General features: G+C 41.0%; 1 protein-coding gene across 8 annotated transcripts in view; it reads right to left on the bottom strand.

Annotated features, from left to right (window-relative positions):
• RFX4 (regulatory factor X4) overlaps window positions 1-25,761 on the bottom strand; it is a 179,263-nt gene that overhangs the window by 92,268 nt on the left and 61,234 nt on the right. For all 8 annotated transcript variants that reach the window (XM_005572116.5, XM_065524745.2, XM_065524747.2 and 5 more), the window contains one exon: window positions 15,945-16,068. In XM_005572116.5, the coding sequence (XP_005572173.1) occupies window positions 15,945-16,068 (124 nt within the window). The remainder of the gene's footprint in view (window positions 1-15,944; window positions 16,069-25,761) is intronic.

The raw sequence follows: 25,761 nt of genomic DNA, 5'->3' as shown, positions 1-25,761 counted from the left end.
TGATAATAAGAGAGGGCGAGGGTGGTGATGGCAGCATGTGTGTGATGTAGGACATTTTTAGAACAATTGTTCTCAAAATTGTTCAGAAAGAAGAGCACCTAGAAAGGCTGGAACACTGATATGGTAGTGATAATATATTAAAAACATGATGTGTTCAAGTCATGAAATGTTGCTATAATAAACTGAAGTCCTAACTAACAAGCATTGAGTGTTTATATTTATCAGGCTCTGTGCTAAGTAGCCCTTTTACAGTCATTATCTCAACAGTTCTCCAGGTGATTGATTGCTATCAATATTCCATTTTACAGATGAGGAAACTGAGGCTCAGGGCTGTTAGGAAATTATCTGAGCTCACACAGCCGCTAAGTGGTACAATCAGGATTCAAATTCAAACCCAAACAGTTTGACTTCAGAGTTTTACATGGCACTACACACACATACACACACACACACACACACACATACAAAAACACCTTTAAAAACCTGGTGTGAAATCAGGCATTCTGACATGGACACCCCACAGCAGATTAAAAAAAATTAAGAAAAATATATGCAAGAATTAAAAGTAGAAGGAAAGTCTATGTACATGTTTTTTCCCTTTGATAACTAGGAAAAAGACCATCTTTGAAGAATCCTAAAGATGCCTCAAGAGTGCCCTCATCTTCTACTGTGTCAGTTCAGGGGTGTGCGAGTGACCCCAGGTCAGGGTGGGAGGTGGGTGGGCAGACTGGTGGGACTAGAAGAGGGCCAACATGTAAATGAGGGGGTCTCCATCCTCCTCTCCAATGCAGGTAAGTGCAGCTGATGAAGCACAGGTCCCCAGAACACACTTGGCTTTTTTTCCCCATTGCTCAAGGATGGTCAGCAAGGAGAAAGGAGCCAAATCTTCAAGGATGAGCCACCCACAACCCAAACTGCCAATTACCCATGTCCTCACTGGAAAAATGCAGGCTCTAAATAAATTCAATTCATACAAGCACATCTGTCACCCCAGCTTCCCTTTCTCCAGTCTCTCTACCTCTTACTGGTGTCTCTTCCCCACTCTCAGCCCCACCACTGGATCCAGTGTGGGTGAGGGGGAGACCTGCCACTAAATGTAGGAAATGGGGAAAACCACTCAGTCCCTCTGAGCTTTAATTTCCTCATCTGGAAAGTGAAGGGATAGCATCAACTGATCTCTAAGTCTCCTTAATAGATTAAACTCATACATACTGAAGTGTTAGTAAGTGATAAGTATTAATGAATGAACTTATCCTGTTCTAGTTGCATTTTTACAGATTTAAAGAAGTGGAATTCAGGGATTTAAGACATCATTAAGCCTTTATTTTGGAAGGTATATTTTTGAGGCCAAATGGCCTCTCCACATATTCAAATTACACTATATCACAACTATCTAGTGCCTATCCATAAGCCAGCCTTTTCCTGAAAAGTTCAGTAAATTCCTGACCATGAATCATGTCACCCTCCACAGTCTTTAGTGATCACATTGTACCACCTACATTACTTCCCATGAGCTCATAATTCAAGAGAACAACCTATACTCTTCCAGGATCCTGAGTTCCATTTCATAGCTGTAGCATATACAATGATACATGGATGTGTGAAATGCCCTTATGTGGATAAAATGGCTAGTTGCCTTCTCCTTCCCCACTAAACCCTAATTATTTTTTTCCCTTTCATCCTTAGTCCAAGATAAATAAATCCTAATTATTTATTTAAATTTAAAAAACTTTAAGAGATGGGCTCTCACTGTGTTGCCCAGGCTGGACTCAAACTCAGGGGCTCAAGCAATCCTCTCACCTCAGCCTCCTGCCTGAAGAGCTGGGACTATAAACCTGCACCATTGCACCTGGCTCAAACCATTGTTTTTATTCCAGGATAGAGTGGACCACATTTTCTTGCCTTCCTGATAGCCAAAGGCAGACAATGAGATGTAAGGGAAAATCACTGGGCTGGGTCCTGGGAAAGAGTCTAAAGAGGGCTGACTGAACTGGGAGCTTTGACTTTTCTCCCCTCACCCCATGTTTTTCTACTTCTTTCCTGGAAGATAGTCTTTGGAGTCTAGCAGTCATTTTGGACCATGAGGTGATATAGAAACTGGAAGCCATCTACTAAAAAGGGCAGAGCACAAAGACAGAAAGAACCTGGGTCTCTGATGCTCTTATAGAGCTGCCCAACTACAGCTGGGTTACCTTCTTCTAGACTTAGTTTATGTAAGAAAAGTAAGACCACTAATTTATTTAAGCCACTATTGAGGAACGGGGAGGGACACCTTTCCCCACAGCCCCAATTTCTATAATAACTCAGAGACCTTCTGGTTTCCACCCAGGATCTACTTTATAGAGAACGCTCCAGTGTTTAGCTCCTTTGCATTATCAGAAATCCGATATTGACAACATAGGCCCTGGAGCCAACTACCTCATCTTTAAATGGGAATAAAAACAGCATTTTGACTTCCAGTTCCTGGTTCTGTATATAAGAAGCTTTGAAGTCACCACTTCATCCTAACGAGTAAAAAGCAAAACAAACTGAAAAATCAACAATTCTTCTTGGGTCCCTAAGAGAGGGGAGGACACAGAGCAAACTACTGCCCCCAAGATTGGAGAGACAGGCAAATACAGGGAGTCGTGGCTTCCTGGAGCAGAGACTCAGGAGTGGGAACTGCCTCAGGAGCCAGTGCTGGGGTAGGAACACCTGAATTGTAATTGATGAGTTGTGAAGGCTTAATGCAGACAAGGCTGAGAGTTAAAAATAACTCCAGGGAGGCCCAATCATAGAGGAACCCACACAATATTGAGAGATGTACCTCTAGGAGTGTGACCAGATTCCCACAGTAAATATCAGAGCAAAAGTCCCTCATGCTTCCGGCAGGCGGGGGAAGAAAAGGGCCCATTTTGAAATATGCCGGAGCACTCTGTTCTTCTTAACAAGGCCTGCTTTCAGGAGAAGCTAGTTAACCAGAGCCTAATCTGCTGAGGTATTATCAGAGCCTAACTGACTTGGGAGAAGGGAAATACCCAACTCCAGTCAGCTCTAGCCTTCCATGCAGAGAAGGAAATAACCGAACACCAGTCACCTCTAACATTCCATGTGAAAGAAGGGAAATATTCAATTCTAGCCAACTTTAGCCATCCTATGACATCTAAGAGGGAGGGAAAAAATTGAGAAACACTTGTAGCAAAGTTCACAGTCCAGAGGCATAGGCTCACTAAAGGATTGAGACCTAATCACAGGACAATAGATTGCTTCCCCGCCACCACATGCCTTACCATCACATGACTAAAGGTGATTTACAGCAATTCCTTTCTTACCTGGCCCATCATGTTCAGCCACCAAGAAAAAATTACAAGGCATGCTAAAACACAATTTAAAGAAACAGCAAGCATCAGAACCAGACAAGGCAAGGATGTTGGAATTTGACCAGGAATTTAAAACAACTGTGATCAATTTGCTAAGGGCTCTAATTGATAGATTAGACAGCATGTAAGAACAGATGGGCCATGTGAGCAGAGAGAGAAATCCTGAGAAAGAACCAAAAAGAAATGCTAGAGATCAAAAACACTGTAACAGAAATGAAGAGTGACTTTGATGGATTTGTAGGTGACTAGACACAGCTGAAGAAAGACTCTCTGAGTTTGCGTATATATCAACAGAAACATCAAAAACTAAAAAGTGAAGAGAATAAACACTGAAAAACAGAACAGAACATCCAAGGACTATGGGGCAACTACAAAAGATGTAAATACACATAATAAGAATATCAGACAGAGAGAAAAGAAGCAAAGAAATATGTGAAACAAAAATGACTGAGAATTTTCCCAAATTAATGTCAGACACCAAATCACAGATTAAAAAAGCTAAGAGAACACCAAGCAGGATAAATGTCAAATAACAAACAACAAAAAACCAAGTCACAGGAAAACTACATCAAGGTATATCATTTTCAAACTATAGAAAATCAAAGATAAAGAAAAACATCCTGAAAAAAGCCAGAGAGAAAAACAACCCAGTTACCTATACAGGACAAAGATAAGACTATCTTTTGACTTCTGCTTGGAAATCATGTAAACAAGAAGAGGGTGAAATGAAATATTTAAAGTATTGAGAGGAAAAAAACCTACCAACCTAGGTTTCTGTACACTGAGAAATTATCCTTCAAAACTGAAGTAGTAGTAGAGACTATCTCAGACAAACAAAAATTAAGGGAATTTGTTTTCAGTAAACCTGACTTGCAAGAAATGTTAAAAGAAATTCTTTAAGGAGAAGGAAATTGATATAGGTCAGAAACTCAGATCTACACAAAGAAAGGAAGAGGACTGACGAAGGAATAAGTGAAGTAAAATAAAAACTTATTTTTCTTGTTTTTTAATGGATCTAACAGATGACAGTGATTCAAAATAATAATGGCAACAAAATATTTTATTATATGTGTATATCAATTAAAACACATATGTAAGTATGTGTGTATGTGACTTTTTACAGAGGGCTCCAAAGTTAAGATTTTCTCATTATAAGGTGCTCACCCTTCTTGTGAAGTGGTATAGTGTTATTTGAAAGTGGGCTTGCATTAGTTGTAAATATATATTGCAAATTCTAGATGGCCATTTAAAATATTTTTTATGTTAAAGTATAACTGATCTGCTAATAAAGGAGAAAAAAATGGAATGATATGAAATGCTCAATTAAAACCACAAAGGGCAGCAGAAGAGTGGAAGACAAAAATAGTAACAAATAACAAGGGTAACAAATAGAAAACAGTAACAAATATGGTAAATATTAATCCAATTTTATCAATAATCACTTTGAAGATCATGGTCTAAATGCATCAATTAAAAGACAAAGATTGCCTGAGCAGTTCAAAAAACAAGACCCAACTATATGTTGTCTATAAGAAACCCACTTTAAATATAAAGACCCATATAGATTAAAAGTAAATGAATGGAAAAAATATACTATGATAATACTAATCAAAAGAAACAGGAATAACTATATTAATTTCATATGGAGCATACTTCAAAGCAAAGAAAGTTATCAAGGATAAAGAAGGGCATTATATAATTATAAAGGTATCAATCTCCAAGAAGACACAACAATTCTTAATATACATGTGCCTCACAACAGAGCATTAGACTACATGAAGCCAAAACTAATAGAACTGCAAAGAAAACTTGATGAATCCAGTATCATAGTTGGAAACGTCAATACCCCTCCATCAGAAATGGAAATCAGTAAGGCAGAAGATCAGTAAGGACATGAATCAATTAAATATAATTGATATTAATAGACTACTTAATCCAAAATAGCAGAATATATATTCTCAAACTTACATGGGACATTCATCAAGATAGATCACATTCTGGGTCATAAAACACAAAAATTGTATAATGTCTGCTCTCAGGCCACAGTAGAATTAAGCTATTATTCAATAACAGAAAGATAACTAGAAAATCCTCAAATATGTGAAAATAAAATAACAATTCTACATAACTTATGGAGCAAAGAAGAACTCTCAGAGAAATAAAAATATTTGAACCAAATAAAAATGAAAATGCAACATTAAAATTTGTGAGATGCAGTGAAAGCAGTGAGTAGAGGAAAATTTATCACACTGAATGCATATATTAGAAAAGATATAAAATCAATAATGTAAGTTTCCACCTTAGGAAACTAGAAAAAGAAGAATGAATTTAATCTGAAGAAGAAGAAACAATAAGAATTAGAGCAGAAATCAGTGAAATCGAAAACAGGAAAGCAATAAAGAAAATCAATGAAACCAAAAGCCAGTTCTTTGAAAAGATCAATAAAATTGATAAGCCTCTAGCAAAGCATAACAAAGAAAAAAAGAGAGCAGACCCCAATTAGTAATATTAGAAATGAAAGAGGAGACACCACTACAGATCTTATAGACATTATAAGGATAATAAAGGAATACTATAAATAACTCTATGCCCACAAATTTGATAATCTAGATGAAATGGACTAGTTTCTTGAAAGATTTGATTTGCCAAAACTCACACAAAGAAACAGACAGAATAGGTCTATATCTATTAAGTATATTGAATCAATAATTAATAACCTTCCAAAACAAAAAGGTTCAGATGGGTACACTGGTAAATTCTACCAAACATTTATAGAATAAATTTTGTCAATTCTTTACAATTTCTTTCAGAGGACAGAAGCAGAGGGACTACTTCCTAACTCTTTCTATGAGGTCAACTGTTACCTAGTACCAAAACCAGACAAAAGACATTAAAAAAAGTTATGGACCAATTTTCCCATAAACATAGATGCAAAAATTCTTAACAGAATATTTGCAAATTGAGTCCAATGATGTACAAAAGAAATTATACACCATAACCAAGTGGGATGTATCCCAGATATGCAAGGCTGGTTTGACATTCAAAAATCAAGTAATGTAATCTATCACATCAACAGGCTAAAAAATTATATGATCATATCAACAGATGCACAAAAGTATTTGGCAAATTGCAACACCCACTCTGATTTGAAAAAAAAAAAACAAAAAAAACCCCTCTCTGCAAACTAGGAATAAAGGGTAACTTCTTCAATTTGATAAAGAATACCCACAAAAAACCCACAACTAACATTATACTTAATGGTAAGAAACTCAAAGTTTTCCCACTAAGATCAGGACCAAGGCAAGGATGTCCCCTGCCACCACTTCTTTTTAACATCATACTGCATTAGCCAAATGCAATAAGACAAGAAAAGGAAATAAAATGCATGTAGATTGAGAAGGCAGAAATAAAACTCTTTGTTCAAAGGTGACATATTGTCCAAGTAGAAAATCCAAAAGATTCTACAAAAGAAAAAAAATATCTCCTGGAACTAATAAGCAAGGTTGTAAGATACAAGGTTAATATACAGAAGTCAATCACTTTCGTATATGCCAGTAATAAACAAGTGGTATTTGACATTGAAAACACAGTACTATTTATGTTAGCATCCCCCCAAAATGACATACTTATGTAGAAATCTAACAAACTATGTATAAGAGCTATATGAGGAAAATCACAAAATTCAGATGAATTCAATCAAAGAAGAACTAAATAAAAATAGAGATTCCACATTCATGGATAGGAAGATGCAATATTGCCAATATGTCAGTTCTTCCCATCTTGATCAATAGATTCAATACAATCCCACTCAGAATCCCAGCAAGTTACTTTGTGGCTATCAATAAATTGATTCTAATGTTTCTGTGGAAAGGCCAAAGACCCAGAATAGTCAGCCCAATATTGAAGAAGAATAAAATTGAAGGACTGATTCTATCCATCTTCAAGATGTACGATAAAGCTACAGTAATCAAGACAGTATGGTATTGGCAAAAGAATAGACAAATAGGACAACAAAACACAATAGAGAGTCCAGAAATAGACCCACATAAGTATAGTCAACTGATCTTTGACAAAGGATCAAAGGCAATAAATGAAGCAAAGATAATCTTTTAAACAAAATGATGCTGGAACAACTGAAAATACACATGCAAAAAAAAAAAAAAAAGGAATCTAGATACCGACCTCATACCCATCACAAAAATTAACTCAAAATGGATCATAGATCTAAGTCAAACACAAAACTGTAAAACACCTAGAAAACAACATAGAAGAAAACTTAGATGGCCCTGAGTATGATGATGACTTTTTAGATAAAACACCAAAGGCACAATCCATTAAAGACATAATTGATAAATGGGACTTCCTTAAAATTAAAAATGTATGCTCTGTGAAAGACAATGTCAAGAGAATGAGAAGATAAGCCACAGGCTGGGAGAAAATATTTGCAAAAGACACATCTAATAAAGGATTGTTGCTCAAAAGATACAAAGAACTCTTTAAAAACAATAAGAAAACAAACAACCCAATTAAAAGACGGACCAAAGACCTCAACAAACACCTCACCAAAGAGATACACAGATGGCAAAGAAGCAAATGAAAAGATGCTCCACATCACATATCATCAGGGAAATGCAAATTAAAACAACAATGACATACCACTACATACCTATTAGAATGGCCAAAACCTGGAACACTGACAACACCAAATGCTGGTGAGGATGTAGAGCAACAGGAACTCTCATTTATTGCTGTGGGAATGCAAAATGGTACAGCCACTTTGGAAGACAGTTTGGCAGTTTATTACAAAACTAAACAAACTCTTACCATACAATCTAGCAATTGCACTCCTTGGTATTTACCCAAAGGAGCTGAAAACTTATGTCCACACGAAAACCTGCACATGCATATTTATAGCAGCTGTATTCATAATTGCCAAAATGGGAAGCAACCAAAATATCCTTCAGTAAGTAGGTGGATGAATAAACTATGGTACATCCAGACAATGAAATATTATTCAGCACTAAAAAGCAATGTGCTATCAAGCCATAAAAGACATGGAGGAAACCTAAATGCATATTATGAATGGAAAGAGGTCAATCTGAAAAGGCTACATACTGTATGATTCCAACTATATGACATTCTGGAGAAGGCAAAACTGGAGACAGTAAAAAGAGCAATAGTTACCAGGGGTTAGGGGACAGGGAGAGAGGACTAGGCAGAGAACAGGAGATTTTTAGGGCAGTGAAAATACTCTGCATGATACCAAAACAATGGATACATTTTTTTATACATTTGTCCAAACTCACAGAATGTGAGTGAATTCACCAATGTAAGTGAATTCATCAAGATTGAATTCTAATGTAAACTATGGACTTTGGGTGATGATGTGTCAATGTAGGTTCATCAGTTGTAACAAATGTACTACTCTGGTGAGGGATATTGATAACGGGGGAGGCTGTGCAAGTGTGGGGATGGGGGTATATGAGAAATCTCTGTACAATGTATTCTTTGCTGTTAAAACTAAAATTTCTCTTTTAAAAAGTTTTAAACAAACAAACAAAAAACCCAAATCACAGCATCTCATTCACAGAGTATGCAAGGATTAAAATGAGATAATCCATGAAAAGGTCTTACCCAGGAACTGGCACAGAGTCAGTGTTAGCTATTTTATGATTTCTAGTTGAAGAGTGTTTTGGGCTAATATGGTAAGGATCCTCATATGCTTGTAGACTAACTTCACCATTTGATAGATGGAGGAAGTGAGGTTCAGAGAGGGAAAAGGACCTGCCCATCATCACATGGTGAGTAAGAGTGATAGATCCTTAAGTTCAGGGCTCAAAACCTGACATTATTGGAAATTCCTGGGCTACAGCACATGGGGGACCCTCAATAAGTATTAGTTGAAGAAGACATTCTTTCACTTTGTGGCCTCTACTGCAGCAGTCCCCAACCTGTTTGGCACCAGGGACTGGTTTCATGGAAGACAATTTTCCCACGGACAGGTTGAAGGAATGGTTTCAGGATGAAACTGTTCCACCTCAGATCATCAGGCATTAGATTTTCATAAGAAGCACACAACCTAGATCCCTCGCAAGCACAGGTCACAATAAGGTTCTCACTCCTATGAAGATCTAATGCCACTACTGATCTGACAGGAGGTGGAGCTCAAGAGGTAACGCTCGCTCACTCGCCCACCTACTCACCTCCTGCTGTGTGGCCCAGTTCCTAACAGGCCATGGACCAGTACCAGTCCACAGACCAGGGGTTGAGGACTGAAATGCTCTACTGAAATGCATCTTTCAAATGCTTGGAAAGCAACTCATTTGTAGGTTAGAGATGTTCTCTTTGCTCAAAAATCTGAGGCTCAGTTTTTCTTTCTGAAAAGGTTTAGCTTGTTGGCCAAATGCAGTGATGTTCCATCTTTGTGTGGGTAGAGTTTTTGTTTTAGAGTTTCTGAAAGACAAGTGGTCAAGCAGGAGAAGGAGGTTTCTGGTGAAATTAAAACACTCACTTTAGCTTTCATGGATCTTCCAGGGTTGTGGGCTGAGGGAGGGGGATGCTCAGTACCTGGAGCTTTTCCATGACTAGCCTGGTTCTCAGGCTGCCCCTCACCCCCACAAAGAGGAAGCATCCTTCCAATCCTGTGTCCTTCCAATCTTGCATTCATACTTGGGAAGTGCATTTGCCATCTTGTTTTGCAGTCACTCATGTGTATATGTCTCTTCTACAGGGTTGTTACCTCAAAGGCAGACTTCACTCTGTATCCCATCTCCCAGCATGGAACTTGACCCACACAGACATAAGATAAATGAATATCAGATAAATGGATGAACCCGGGTGCTGGGGGAGGTAGTACTCAGTACCCCAGAGTCCACAGTACCCAGAACACCCCAGCTGGGAAGATTTGCGAAAGCATTTCTCAACTGTAGTGGTCAGCACACTTGACCCCTGAGATACAGAGAGGCTGAGACTTCTCTCCAAAATTCCGTCACCTAGGAGGTCACCAGATGACTACTAACGACTACAACAAAGTCAAAAGGACAAGTGTGTACACAAAACCTGCCTCCACACATACCTAGCCTAGCCCTGAAATAACTCATCCTGTGTAAACGAGGTGGCTAAGGGCATGGGCTCTGGAGCCGTATTTCCCTGGTTCACATCCTAAGTCCACCACTTACTGGCTGTGTGAACTTGGCAAATCACCCAACTTCTCTGGGACTCAGTTTACCATCCATGGAATGGGAACAATAACAGTATCTACCTCATAGAGTTATTTAGAGGACTAGACAAGGTTGATACATGTAAAGTGCTTAGAATAGTACCAGGTATACACAAAGCCCTACATAAATGTTTGCTATTTAATTGTATGAAAACTGAATGTTGCATTCTAAGTTAGACAGAGCTAGACACTTCTACCATCTGTTAAAAAACTGCCTATTGGTAAGCTTGGACAACATCAAGTGCATGCCAATTCTGATCCCTATTACTATATGTTTGTTTCCATTTATAGTTCTGTTGTTCTCTAAAAATTTATTTCACTGTTTCCCTGGAGAGCTAGAGTTATATTCTGGAAGTATTTTTTCTCAGTCTAACACACCTAAAGGGACCAGGAGCAGGAGGGAAAGGCCAGGGAAGGGAAGAAGATCAGATCACACTCTTCCCTTCCTTACTGTGGGTGTCCAAGCCAGAGATAGGCAGACCCAAGCTGGGCTAGGGAGGAGTTTTGAAGTAGATGTGAGACTGCAGTTTTAAATTCAAGAACTGGACTGGATGGAGTTTTAACATCTAAAAGAGAGTCTAAATTTTTGAGAAGATGCTTGTTCTTATAATCAATAACCCAAAAGCTATTCAATCTGCCATGCAACCATCAGGGGTCAGGGAAGGAAGTGAGCCACAGACAAACTTGGAACAAAGCAAAGCTATTTTTTGTTTATGCTTCATTGAGTTCTATCTGCCAGTTCTGCTTTGTGGGGCTCCTCTGGGCATCTCTAAGAATCAGGGTGTAAACAGTGTGCAGTGAGTTGGCCAGAAGCTTCCAACACAATAACAGAGCGACAGAGGGACTCCTCAGTTACCTGCAGGGCCAAAGCAGCCTGTGAGTGGAGGTGGTAGGAGGTTGGCTAGAGAGTGCATCTCTCAGTTAATGTGGACAGAGATCCACAGTGGCTCCCCCAAAACCTATGACAGGACCCCTGGCCCCAGCATTTGGGTGACAGTCATAGCAGAAGGCATTGATAGCTAGGAGAAGCCCCCAGTGAGCACCAGTTGGTCGAATGACTCTTGCCTTTCCTCCTCCACTGTCTCCCACCCCCAACCCTGGAGGAGCCAGAAAAGGAAGGAGAAAAAGCTGACCCTACCCCTCTTTCCCAGAGCAAATTTTAGGCCACAAGGAGGAAGAAGCCCTGACTTAGATGTGAGATTGAAGTTTTAAATTGGACTGAACTGCACTTTTTAATAGCTGAGAATGAGCTGTAATTATTCAACCAAGACTGATGTGATGGGTGAACATGGCCAGATGCTGTGGGATTTCCTCTGAAGACATCATCATCAGAACAGGAAGAGTTGGACAGAGAACTCTGAAGGCGATTTTTCAAAGTAAGTAAAAATACAGCTAGTTTCCACGTGTACCTCAATAAGTTCGTTCCTACTCAGTAAATGGGCTAAAGGAAAATGGATACAACACCAGTTTCATAGAGTTATTATCATGAAGGTTAAATGAGTTCACATACCTAAAAATGATTCACATCATCCCTGACAAGTAATGTAAATATAAATCATACAACATGTAACAAATATCTGAGGGCTTATTCTGTGCCAGGCATTGTTCCGGGTGTAGGGGATGCATAATGAACAAAAAAGTCCTCATAGAGCTTTCATTCTAGAGGAGACAGACAAAACAAAATCATTATGTATATATAATGCTTCTCTATACTCACATGGTAGGTGTAGATATAGATATAGATACAGATATTTGGCAAGCCTAGAATAGCAGTAGGGAAAGTTAGCTATATATCTGTAGAGAGAGAGAAAACTATACTGTATAAATGTATAAATATATCTATTTCAAGTCATGATAAATGCTATAAAGAAAAATAAAGCACGGTAAGGAAATACAGGAGGTAAGATGGAATGAGGCCCTCATTTAGAGAATGATGATTTTTTTGATGGGCAGAGCACTTTATAGTTTCAAAAAACACCCTCATAAGCACTGTCTCATTTTATCCCTAGTTTCGTGAGGGATTATTCCTGTCTAAAGATAAGGAAATGCGAGCTCAGAAAAGTTCAATGACTCCAAGTCGGGTGACTTTTTATTACCCTTAACAGAGAAAGCAGGTACAAGACCAGTTCAGCTAGAAGCTTTCACATTCTCTACACTCCCTAAATTAATTCTGGGACCCAAAGTCAATACAGCGTTACTGGAAGTTGGTGCTTATGGGGCTTGGCCAGAGACTTGGAAAGAGGATTTATATTTCAGATCTTACTTGCAGCGAAGCAATGGCTGCCACCCACTTTATGAAGAATGGTATCCCAACCAGGTCACCCTGGGGAACAGCTTCAGCATTGATCTCTGTATTGCCTCAGCCCACTTGCAAGCTGGGTAGAGACTACTACTGATATATTTGTTCTCCAAAAGCTAAGCTGAAATATTAAACCTCATCTGCTCTAAGTTAAAAGTTCATCAATGAATCATAAGTTTGGATGGATCTGCTCAAAGGAAGACTGTCCACGATTTCACCTCAAAGTTTCACAGAACAACTAGTCCCTTTCTCTCAAGGAGATGACAGCTGCAGCATGCTGGAATCCTCAGGAAAGGCAAATGTGTCTGGGATTTCAATCCAGCAAGCTCAGTGTGGAAACCCTTAGCAGGCAGCTCCTGTCCTCTGTGGCTGGAAGGACAGCCCCAGTTCCCAGTCCATTCGAAATTGATGGCAAGGCAGCTGCACAGAGCATTTGCATTTGTGCTCTTAATGCCATTTGAGTATTTCCTTGTTTTCAGGCTGAAGATAAGATGGAGTTTAGATTTTTTTTTTTTTAATGACTATTTTGGAAGCAGCTGGCAGTATAATTCTTAGGGAGAAAATGTATTGTTCGGAAAAATAATTTGACAAGCTATTTGGGGTAAGTGAGATACCTCTACGGGCATAGATGTCAGCAGAAACCAAAGATTGCAGAAGAGAGACATTTGGTGGGGGGTGTCTCAAGGAGGAGGGGGAGAGGAGAATGAGGAGAAGGGAGATGGAAGAGGAAAAAAGGGAGACAGCAGGGTGGAGAAGGGCTGGGACTAGTTTTGGGAACCAGAAGGGGCGGGACCAGTAAGCCCCCACTGTGGTGAAGAGACTGAAGAGCATTTTGAAGTGGGGTATGTCTGTTCCGTAGGACCCTGTTTGGGAAGTAAACCCTGTTTGGGATGTAAACCTCTCCTACAAATCTCACTCTACTGGGATCACAGAGGCTTCCTGTGGGCTGTCTTGTGAAAAGCAAAGGGGGTGCTGAGTTTCCTCCTTGACTCACTGCAGTATAACACAGGACTGTCTGATAGAACTTTCTGTGATGCTGGGAACGTTCCATTCTGCACTGCCCAATATGGTAGCTTCTAGTCACATGTGGCTCTTGAGTATTTGAAATGTGGTTAATACAACTGCTAGTGAACTGAAGTTTTTATTTTGTTTAACTTTAAGTTAAACAGCCACACATGGCTAATGACCAGAAGGAAGAGTCCCAAGTCAAGGTGACCCTGAGAATGCAAATGCTTTGAGATTTGCTGAAGTCTTGGGGGAGGCTTGAGACTTAAACTGAAAATGGGACTGGGGTGCTGAGGTGAAGGCGTGAGCTTAAACTGATTTTACCCAGATCAGGAGGTCAAGAAAACCACAAGCTAATAGGGTTACAAAAGTAGTTGAGAAAAAGAGAATAGAGGCTTCTTATGCAGGCAAATCCAAGTTTCTAAAAGTGGTGAGGGTTCTTGTTTGTTTTGCAGAATATAAGCTAACAAATATCTATTTATGTGTATGCACAGACATCTCACGCGGAATTCATAACAACAACAGTTGTAATAGCACATGGTAGGTGCTTAATAAATGTCTGAGTTACTGGATGACTGAGTAAACAGTACCTTCCATCATCCACCGACATCATCTTAGTTGACTCTTGCAACATCCCCCTGAGGAAGCTGGGGCAGCTGAGGCTCAGAGAGGTTAGATAATAAGTCCAGGAAACTGAGGATTCCTGGTCTTTTGGTTCACCTAACCTGTCCCCCAGCCCGTACGTAAGAGCCTCATTTGGGCTCTCCACTGTGGCCTCTGCGAGGGGGTTTGTAGGTGCCACTGAATATTCCAGGACCGCAAACACCTGACCAAGCTCTGGTAGCATACACATCCACAGTGTGTGCTCTCCCTTCTCCCACCTGCTGAGGGGCACCTCCATAGCAGAGCCATACCGAGTTCCTTTCTGGGTCCCCACTGCCACTACTTAACACAGGGCCTGCCACACAGCCAGTCTCTACCAATACTGAAGGACTGAAGAAATGAATGAAAGAAATAGTCAAAGGTGGTTTCTCCATTGACTTTTAAAAAACATCCCTTTCACTTTGGAGAAATTGTGTTAATCAACACAAAAACATTTTTTCCTCCCCAAGTCATCATAGAGCATCCTCCCAATTTATTGAATGGAGCCATTTCTCAGCCACTCCGTTTTTGGGCTCTCCAGGGTGGTTGGCCCAGCCCTAACACTGCTCTTTGTTTTTTCCTACTGATGATTTATCTGTTGGGGATCTGAAAAGGGAATTCCTGAAACTCATACACTGACCTCTTTCTGCCATTTCAGCCCTTCGTATTCCTGCACTCAGAAAACTGATAAAGAATTGTGGTACAGAACAAGCCTATTTTTGTTAGCAGATGCAGGAAAAATTACACGTAGAAAAATGAAGCTAACAAAAGGAGGAAGGGTTTAGGTGTATTGACTCAAATTGGGTGTTTTTTTGGTGTAAAATGCAGATTTTTAGCCATCGAATAAATAAATGATCAGTCTTAAAGAATGTCCCAACAGCTTTCCTTGGCCTATTAAATGGGAATGATCAGTGCTAACAATTTTTTGTAGACATGGCTCTAAATGTGGATTGTATTTTTATTATAAGGTGGAAAGAGAACAGTTAGGACTGTGGTGATAATGCAAATAGTACCCCTCCTTGCAGAGGACTCCCACACCTCCAATCTAAGGATACAGGGCCATTTCCAGTTTCTCCAAGCATCTACATGACTAAGCCAAGAAGGTTGCCTGTCCCAGGTTGATTGACATCCGTGTAACACACTTTTGAGTTCAATATTTGCCCCTCAGAGAAAATAAGTTGCTTTGTGAAAATTAAGTACTGAGGAAATTCAAGTTAGACATACCCTTCTTACTTTACAATGTTTTTGAATTGTTTGAAATTTTGATAGCAAAGTATTACAGTGAAGTTGAAGTTGTCAAAGTACCAAAGTAAGTACTTTGATAACTTAAAAAAAAAATAGCTAAAATGCTTTAAAACCGTGTATAAATGACTTAAAGTTGGGGTGGTGGGGAGGACAAGCCTGATGAGGTTGGACTCACCTTTCCAAAGCTGGCAGCATTGACAGGTTGGGTATCATTCTTCTCGCAGAAATCCAGGTAATGCATATAGAGGGCACTGCGAGGGATGCAGACCCCCTCTGCAATCTCATAGTTCTCCTCCAGCCTAGGGAAATAAACGCCCAATGAGCAAAAACTGTGTTACCTTCCCCAAGCAAGAACGGTCTGTTCTTTCTAGTCCTCCAGAGATGGGCAGACCTTAAAAATAGCGTTCTTTCTACAGGTGGAGAAGCTGGGGCCCAGGAAGGCAAAGCAAGCTACCCAAGGTCAAGCCTGGCATGAGTGGCTTGGCAGTGTCAGAATCCTGGCCCCTTTGGGTATAACACGAGGCTACTTTTTCAGCCCAAATTCCCAGATCCTCTACTCTGTACTGTTATTGGCCTGGCCTTGTTCTGGCTAGATCAGATACCTGCAAACTCCAAAAACTACATAGGGTCTTGTGGATGCCCCAATCAGCCAAGAATGAACCACAGACCCACTTGAGGAGCCACTTGTAATAGCTAAAAGCCAAAGGAGGATGTGTCAACATCTTGGAGCTCCTTGGCTGACAAACGCAATGGAGGGGGATTGTCTGGAAAACCAATGCCCTGAGAGAGGCCTATACAGCTGTACAGCCACTAATCTGCTGACTGAAGGGAGGTCTCATGACCAGAGAAGGAAGTTGGCTCCGTGATTACTTTAGAATCCTCTTCTTCTCTGCTGTGCTAGGGGTAATGATTCTATACCCATTACCTTCTTACTGAGTCTCTGTTAGGAATTCTATAGGAGAGATTTTCTACAACTGGGTTTACATCCCAGCCTTGTCACTTGCTGGCTTGGTGACGTTGGGCAAGTTACTTAATGAAGCTCAGGCCTCAGTTTCCTTTTGGAGGGACTGAATTGTAAGTGCCTTCTAAAGTGGTTATAATGATTAGATGAGGTAATGTGTGACAAGCATCCGCATCGTGCCTGGCACGTGCATGGGAAGCACTGAGAAGACGTCAGACCTCCTCATAATTCATTCTTCCTCTCCAGAAAACATTTTTGGGCACGATATGTCCTGACTCTGTGCTAGATATTGGGGATATAAACAAAAATTAGATACAGGGTTTAAATAATTTATTATTCTTTAACCCAAACACCAGAATGTAGGCATCCAAATGTATCTTGCCTCCATTGTCCTAGGCACTCTGGAAGTTAAATACCTTTCCCAAGAAAACTGCTGTGGCACAAGGCAATTTGGGAACTTCTCTTAGGGTCATGCCTTCGAAGCCTGGGGCACCTACTGCTAAATCAACTCATCAACAGAAACATTTCTCCTTTGATCATTAACTAGATTTTAGGAAACAACCCAAAGTGATTTGGAAGCAAGTTTGGGGGATAAAGTAACTGGAAACCCATCCCCCAGCCCCAATTTTTTGGGTCAAAAATAAGGCGTAATTCCAAAGTGATGAAACAAATGTCCTCAAGTGGCTTCAAAACTCCCTCTGAGAGCATTTGCCAAAGAAGTGGCCCAGCACTGTCGTAAGTGAAGTGGAATGAGGACACGGCCCCCCAAGGTGCCCACTTGAAAGGGCAGCGCTTGTTCAACTCATTCCAACATGTGATTGCAAGAACATCAGTTCAATCATTTCATATCCAAACCCCGCAGAGGGGGAACACAACCCTAGGGACACAGACCTGTCAGCACCAAGACAAAACCTGGTGCCGAACAGTCCCCGATCATCTCATCCACTCCCCGTCTTCTGGGATAGGGAACACTGAGTAACTTGGGATGGTTGTTAGAAATGTTCCCAGAAACAGTTGATGTAATCCTTTCTAGGTGATCAAATTCCTTGAGGCTGGGATAGTGTCTGAGTCACTTCTGCATCCTTGAGATACAGCATATTCCTTGGCACACAGTAGGTGGTCAGTAAGTGTCTTATGGATAGATTATTTCAGTCATTTATTCATTCAACAAATATTTATTGATCTTATCACCTGCCAGGCACTGGGGATATCACAATGAGCAAGATAGTTCATGTTTGCATACAGTGAACAGATTAATGGTAGACAGATGGACAAAGACATAGATAACCTTTAACTCAACAAGTATTTACTAAGTGCCAGGCGATGTTCTAGATATTAAGGAAACAGTGGTGAACAAAACAATGGTCCTGTCCTGAACAGGCTTACATTCTGATGTATGTCTCTGACATCATAAATTGGAATTCTAAGTGTGTTTTCCGGTGGGAAAAGGGTTTCACATAAAGAACAGGTTTCTTAGGACTGTCCTAAGCTTCAGGTCCAGTATGAATGAAAATCAGCCTGGGAGGTTAGCCTGGACCCCTAACTGCCATTCACGGCATTGTTTCTCTATAAAAGTGAGTTCAGAGGTCCAAATAACCAGCTCGCGTACAAACTTGTAGGGGCCATCTGAATAAGACAGCTTTCTCAAACTGGGGTCTCACAGACATGCTTTGTTTTGGCCTGAACAGTGTTGGCCCAATTTTTAAAATTCAGGACATTGCACATAAGAATCTGGATTTCTGGCTTCTTTTGAAAAAGCTGAGATCTGGCAACACTGGACCCATATTCCCGCACGACAACAATTGGCCAGAGCTACATGTGCCCTGGAGTTGGCCAGAGTCCTCACTCCTCCCTATTTCTTTGTACCCTGTCTATTTTCTGTTCCTTGTCTGGCTCCTGTAGGCACTTGTATTGGCATAAGACATGATCTATGTCCTAGTTAACTTTGCAGTCTATCTGGGGAGAAGCATGCATAAGAAATAATATTTAATTACTATAAACTCATGACCATAGGTATAGTTGAAGGTGGGAAAACAGAGAGATTGATGTGTAGATGAGAGTAGATAATTAAAGTTTCATGGAAGAATTGGGTTTGGAATTGTGTAACAACAAACAACAACAACAGCTAGCATCTGTTGAGCTCTTACTAGGTGCTGGGCCCTGGGTATCCATGGTCTCATTTGATCTCACAATAACTGTATGGTATGAGGTAGGTATTTATACATATGTTTCAGGATAGGAGTCTGAGGCTCAGAGGGTGTAACTCATTTGCCCAGTCATGCAGCTAGTAAATAGGAGGGTTTGTCTCAGTCCAAACCTCTCTGGTATTCTGCCATAGTAGTTGGGGGAGGAAGGGAGGTTCCAGGCAAGTAGAACAGCGAGGACGGGAGACAGTGCCATGTGTTTTGAATGATGGAGATGCCGATCCAAGTGGAGAGAGAAGGAAGGGGTATCTAAAGGGAAGAACCATGGGAGGTGGAGGGAGTGTTTAAATGCCACACAAATGGATATTATTTGGCTTACGAATTTAGCACTCCCTTGGAGTTGAAGAGTTACTATAAAAATGTTATTTTCAGAAGAAGGCAGTAGAGTTGTACTCAGGAGGACTGAAAGAAACAAAGACTCGGGCCGGGCGCGGTGGCTCAAGCCTGTAATCCCAGCACTTTGGGAGGCCGAGACGGGCGGATCACGAGGTCAGGAGATCGAGACCATCCTGGCTAACACGGTGAAAACCCGTCTCTATTAAAAAATACAAAAAACTAGCCGGGCGAAGTGGCGGGCGCCTGTAGTCCCAGCTACTCGGGAGGCTGAGGCAGGAGAATGGCGTAAACCCGGGAGGCGGAGCTTGCAGTGAGCTGAGATCCGGCCACTGCACTCCAGCCTGGGCAAGAGAGCCAGACTCCGCCTCAAAAAAAAAAAAAAAAAAAAAAAAAGAAACAAAGAGTCTTCTTCCAGGATGCTATAGGAATAATAATAATGATAATGATAATAGTATCATCAATAACAACAATAACTGACATTAATTTAAACAAATTTAATTTAATAATAGTTTAATAATTTAAACAATAATTTAAAGCTTAATATGTTCTATTTGCCAGGAATGGCTTGAGTATAATAAAAGAACGTCAAACAACAAAAACAACAACGAAACACCTGTCTCATAGGTGTCATCTTAGACTTTTTTTTTTCTTTTGAGACAGAGTCTCACTCTGTCACCCAGGCTGGAGTGAAGTGGTGCCATCTTGGCTCACTGCAACCTCCGCCTCCCGGGTTCAAGCAATTCTCCTGCCTCAGTCTCCTGAGTAGCTGGCATTACAGGTACCCACCACTATACCTGGCTAATTTTTGTATTTTTAGTAAAGATGAGGTTTCTCCATGTTGGCCAGGCTGGTCTCGAACTCCTGACCTCAAATGATCCTCCCGCCTTAGCCTCCCAAAGTGCTAGGATTACAGGCATGAGCCACCGTGCCTGGCCATCTTTGACTTTTGAGAGTTCCATTAAGCAGTTTTTAAAAGAGATTTGACTTCAACACTTGTAGTGGAACATTTTCCATTCTCATGCATACGTAAGAACAATTTGGGCAACTGCAATTTTGTGTATGACAAGTTGTGGGGAAGATAAAAGTATCCCTTTTTGCTTATTTTTGCTAATGGCTTCCTAGAATTTTTTTTGGCTAAATAAAAAATCCATGAACATACTAAACAAATGTGCATTTCAAACCATTCAGAATTCATCTTGCATATGATTATTTAAATTGATAGAAATCCTTTAAAACCAATTAGATTCTTTTTTAAGCATGGGAGTGGCATGCTCAATGCATTCTTTGGAAAGTTTGCTCTGCGCCTCTAGGGGAGGTGGCCCAGGAGGACGATCAAAGCCTGGCACGTAGTGGCTGATTAATTAGGACTTGTTGAATGAATGAATGAACACAGGAGACCAATTAGGAGCTACTATAATAGTTCTGGCAGGAAATGATGTGGCATGAACTGAAGCAGTGGTTGTGGGGGCAGAGATAACACTTAGGGTGTGGGCCTCATGCTGCCAGATGTGAGGAGGACAGGAGCAACCAGGCAAACTCTCAGGTTCCTAACTGGGCAGAATGCATGAATGGAGGGCTCCATTCCCCACGATCAGAAATGCAGAAGGAGAGGACAGTTAAGGGTGAAAATCATGCTTTCAAATGCGGCGTCAAACAGCATGAGTTTCCAAGGACATTCCTGGCACCTTCACTCATTAGTTACTTTATTTAAGCTCCCTGTGCCTCAGTTTCCGTTTGTTGTTCTTGTGACTTGTGTGCTCACTAAATCTGGCCAAGAGGTCAAGATTAAAATACAAGATCATGGTTGAGAAACATCACATCAAATGAACCCATAGCAGCAACAAACTATTCAAATCAGATAGGTGTAAGTCATGGTTCACACAGGCTGAGCTAATTAAACAGTTACCTGTCAAAGGCCAGAGCCTCCTAAATAAGTATATTTCAGCCCGCGTTTTGTTCCTCTTTCCGGAGCTTCTGAGCCTCAAAGTAACTAGGTGGCTTATAACTACCAAGCATTTTAATAAGCTCTATGAACAAATGGATGTAATTGGCACGGAAGGGCCCCTTTGATGCTTGATGAGTTTCTACAGGAATAGCATCATGACACCTTTGCCCAAACCTCACAAAATCCAGAGGTTCTGTCTGTCTACTAAAGTTGCTAATTGGAATGTCCACTTCCCTGACCAAGGCATGGCAGAAAGAAAGGCAGTTAATTATTCTTCTTCATATCTGATGAAATTTTCCCGTTTCCTCCTCTCTTTTAGAGGACATCATTAGTCTGACATGGTGAACAATACTCCATTATACCTGGGTTTTTTTTAATGATCAGAAAAAAATTCCGTACTTCTTCCATTTTCCTTATCTTCTATTTAACAACTTGATTATATTTGAATTGAGCCTATCCTATTATGGAGAGATAATGAGCTCAGTCTGCTAGCTAACATGAGTCATTATTTGAGTTATATATTTTTAAGAAGACTTCCTCACAAGGTTTCAGCATGTGGCCTCCTAGGGCACATGGAGGAAGCTTTGTATCAGCACTTAAAATGAAAAGCAAATGTTTCAGCACCTGGCATAATGTCCCACTGTCCTCGTTTTAAACCTGTGATTTCTTATATGTATACACAGAGATCTGTTAAACCAATCAGCTGTTTGATAGCATGGGAGCAGCATGATTGATGTATTCTTAGGAAAGGTCCCTCTGCATCAGCTCAAAGTACTCACTTCTCAAGTTCTTGAACACATGTCAAGAACAGAAACTTTTTAATTCTCTTTTACCAAAAAAGAAAAAAAAAGACAACAGGAATTTTTTTTTTTTTTTTTTTTTTTTTTTTTACAGAAAGCCCAGACTTTACAAGGCAACAGGATTTAAAAAAATATTAACAATTATAACTTATCATTGAAGTTGTCACAGAGATCTGAGACTGTAAGCTATGAAAAAAACAAAAAAAACAAAAAAACAAAACAAAAAAAACCCTTGCTAAGCAATCAGGACAAGACAGTAGTCTACACCCGTCAGTGGCTCCCTGTTCCTTCTCCACAAAAATCCAGATTCCTGACCGTGGCATCCAAGGCCCCTGGCTCCTTTTCCGGCCTGCTTTCCCACACGTATACCTCTTTCCAGCCAACTGGACTGTTTCCTGCTCCTGAGACACACCTGGTCACCTTCCACTCCCACACACGATCCGTTACCTTCCTACCGCAGGGGATGACCTCTTCCACCATGCTCCACGCATCAAGGCTCAACTCACATTTCTCTTCCTTGGAACTACATTCAATGCACACCCAACCCCATCTGCTAACCACTTCTTCATCCTTTCCTCCTGGCCAGATTCGTTTATTCCTTCGGTAACATGTAGAGTGCTGCAGTGGTCTAAATGCCAGCTATTGTTATGTCTGTAGAAAAGCCACATCCTCTACTCATAAAGCTCTCACTACTTCCCAGGCATGGCCATAGTTCCTCATAGTTTATGGCCCAAATAGCTTTCCTCAGGAGGCAGCACCGGTTTTAGAGTTTGAGATCACTGAGTTTGAATCCTGCTTCCACCACTTACAAGCTGTATAGCCTGGGGCACGTTACTTAAACTCCCTCACTTCCTTCACCTGTAAAATGAGAGAAACTGTACCATCTCCCAAGCTTGCTGTGAGGACTAGACAAGAATCCATGCACAGCCTGAGGCCCTTTATTGTGGGGAACACTCAATAAAGAATAACGATCAGCATTATTTTACAATATTGTGGAATATTCAGGTAATGTTTTGTCTCTTAAACTGAAAGTCCTTCAAGGGCAGGGACCAAGCCAAATTCCCATTGAAGTTAACATGGTTCCTAGCACTGTGTAACTAGGTGTAACATGGTTGTAACATGGTTCCTAGCACATGGTTCCTTACACAGTCGGTAAACACTGCAGGAGGAAGGAGGGGAAAGGAGGAAAGGCTGACAGGAAGGAAGACAGGCTTTTGCACAGGTCAAGGGACTCTGGTATTCTATTAATCTTACTATCTGGGTGGTTAAAGGAAAAGCACGGTTAATATTAATACATTTGATTTACATTTTCAAGTGCCTACCGTGCGCTAGCGATGTTCATACTTGCTTTCACTACCCGCACAAGATGAGTAACACTATGCCCTAGGACATAGAGGAAGAAATGGAGGGTCAAGGAAGTAAAGTGGCTTGTCCACAGCAACTCGGCTGGGAAAAGCTAGGCTAAAAAGTATGAACTCAGGTATGATGCCTCTAAAGTTCTCACTGGGTGCCAGAAACTGACATGCATTTGGTCAGTCAGCATATATTTACTGAGCACCTACTATGTCCCAGCCACTGTAGAATACAGCCATGAACAAGAAGACACTACTCTTGCCCTGGCCTTTAAGAAACCGACAGTTAACCAGAAGGAAGATGGGAGCTAGGGAGATAACACCACCAGACAGCCAATGAATAGAAAACAGTGGGCTTTGGCTCATATGGGCTCTGGTTAGGACTGAGGCTGAGTCTAGAAAACTCCAAAGCAAAATAAAACAAACGAAAAACAAATCTATTTCATTATACAACAGTTAAGCCATGCTTTGCTGCTAAGTAGACAAGCCAATCAGAAACATGCGTTTGTGTGGACCCTGACATTTCTCAAGGGACCTCAGCTGACCCAGCTTCCTCGTTGTTGAGGATTTTCTTGGGGAGTCAGGAATGTCCCCCTCTTTGTGTAGAAAGAGACTACCTTGGTTTCCTCCTCTTTAAATACAGGTAACTGTCCCGCCTTCTCTACAGGATTTTCATGAGGATTAGGTGTGCTCAGCAGTGACATCACCTGACAAGCCTGGCATCCCACAGGTGCGCTGAACGTGTAGGTTTCGCTGATGCGGGGCAATGGACTGAATCAGAGATTTTTTTCTGCCATTGTAATGTCTAAACTGGACCAGAACAGTAGCATCCAATTCCTACCCTGGGTTTGACCTACAACATACTGAACTAGTGTTCCGGTAAGGCCTGGGCTTAGGCAGCTTCTGGAATCTCTCAGCTCAGTTTTTGGTTATTCAAGTCCCTTCTTCTTTTTTTTTTTCTTTTTTTTTTTTTTTTGATAAAACTAGGCAATGTATTAAGCACAGTGTTGCAATTTCCATTTGGTTCCCAACGCTTCTATTGGGGCCTAGGCTACGGGTTTGCAGCCCAGAACTCTGGTGGTCCTGGACAGTAGCTGAGGTGATTTTGGCACCATCCCCTACCAGAAGCTACCTCCTCAGCGGTCCCTTTCCACCTATACCCAGTGTCTACTCATCTCTACTGCACTTTGCCATTATGAATAGGGCCGTGCAGAACATCTTCATATGTGCCCCCTTACACACCTGTGTGGGAGTGTTTCTCCCTGCCGGCATCAAGAAGCAGAGCTGCTGGGTACATGTGCTTCAAATGCTAATGGGATTGCAAAATTGCCCATCAAATGGCTTTACCATTTGACACATTTACCCACAGCACAAAATACTTTTTTTTTTTTTTAAAAAGTTGTGGCTCCACAACACAGCATCTCATTCCCTGAGACATTTCTGCCCTTGGCATTGGGTTGTCCAGCTTAACTGACCTTTCTCCATCTGTAGCTGAGGTCATCTGGAGGGACACAGTCACATCTAGCGGTATTATCTATCAACACTGGTTGCATTCAGAGCTAAAAGTGTTCAGCCTCTCTTTTTAGAACTATGTTACCTAACTCATATTATGAAAGCAGACAATGTTCTGCCGCTGTTGAGTAAGAATCAAGTCACAAACGGGTGCAGAACGTCAGTTATCGGTTACATCCAATGAGTCTGGTCTAGCAGCTGTGATCTGGTCTAAAACTTCAATGTATTTCTTCTTTGGAACAATGCCAAACCCAATTTCTTACCTATGGCCTTCCAGAACATTCTAAAGAGAAATTCTAAATTTCTTTTGTTTCATATTAATTTGGAATATTGATAGCTTGTCAACCAGCCAAGTCCTCAATTTATTTTTTTTTCAAAAGAAAGGAAAATCTGCCTCCAATCCCCCCGCTGAAAGTGACAATTTGATCTTCTGTCCTCCTCCTTTTTGGAAGAGCCTCATTTCTTCGGTAAATTGCTAGAAGGGAAAATGTACCCACCCAGAAGGCGCACAAGGAGCTCTGGGTAAGGGCGGCAAGGGTGGCGGGCGAGGGCGGGGCACAGAGGGTGCATGGGTTGGCAGCAAGTAGGCCAGGACTGCGGAACAGGCTGCTTTCCATTTCGAAATTCTCTGCATGAATAGAGGTTATTGTGCGGCTGGGATTCCAGCAGCGCTCACCATCCCCAGTGAGTTGGGATTTACTAACCCTCGTGACCGAGGATGCTGGAAAGTGTTTGGCAGAAGGCATTTGACAATATTTGCCTGTTTTCTGCTGGGAGTTGCCTCCAGATCACGTGGCCCCAATTATTTTAGGCTGCTTGGCTGCTGTATTATTTGTTCTTAGAGCAGTGTTATTTGTTCTAGGGGGAGGGGGAGGAGGTTTG

Source organism: Macaca fascicularis, chromosome 11 (assembly GCF_037993035.2).
Source record: "Macaca fascicularis isolate 582-1 chromosome 11, T2T-MFA8v1.1".
Classification (NCBI taxonomy): domain Eukaryota; kingdom Metazoa; phylum Chordata; class Mammalia; order Primates; family Cercopithecidae; genus Macaca; species Macaca fascicularis.
This window is presented reverse-complemented; position numbering and strand designations above follow the sequence as displayed.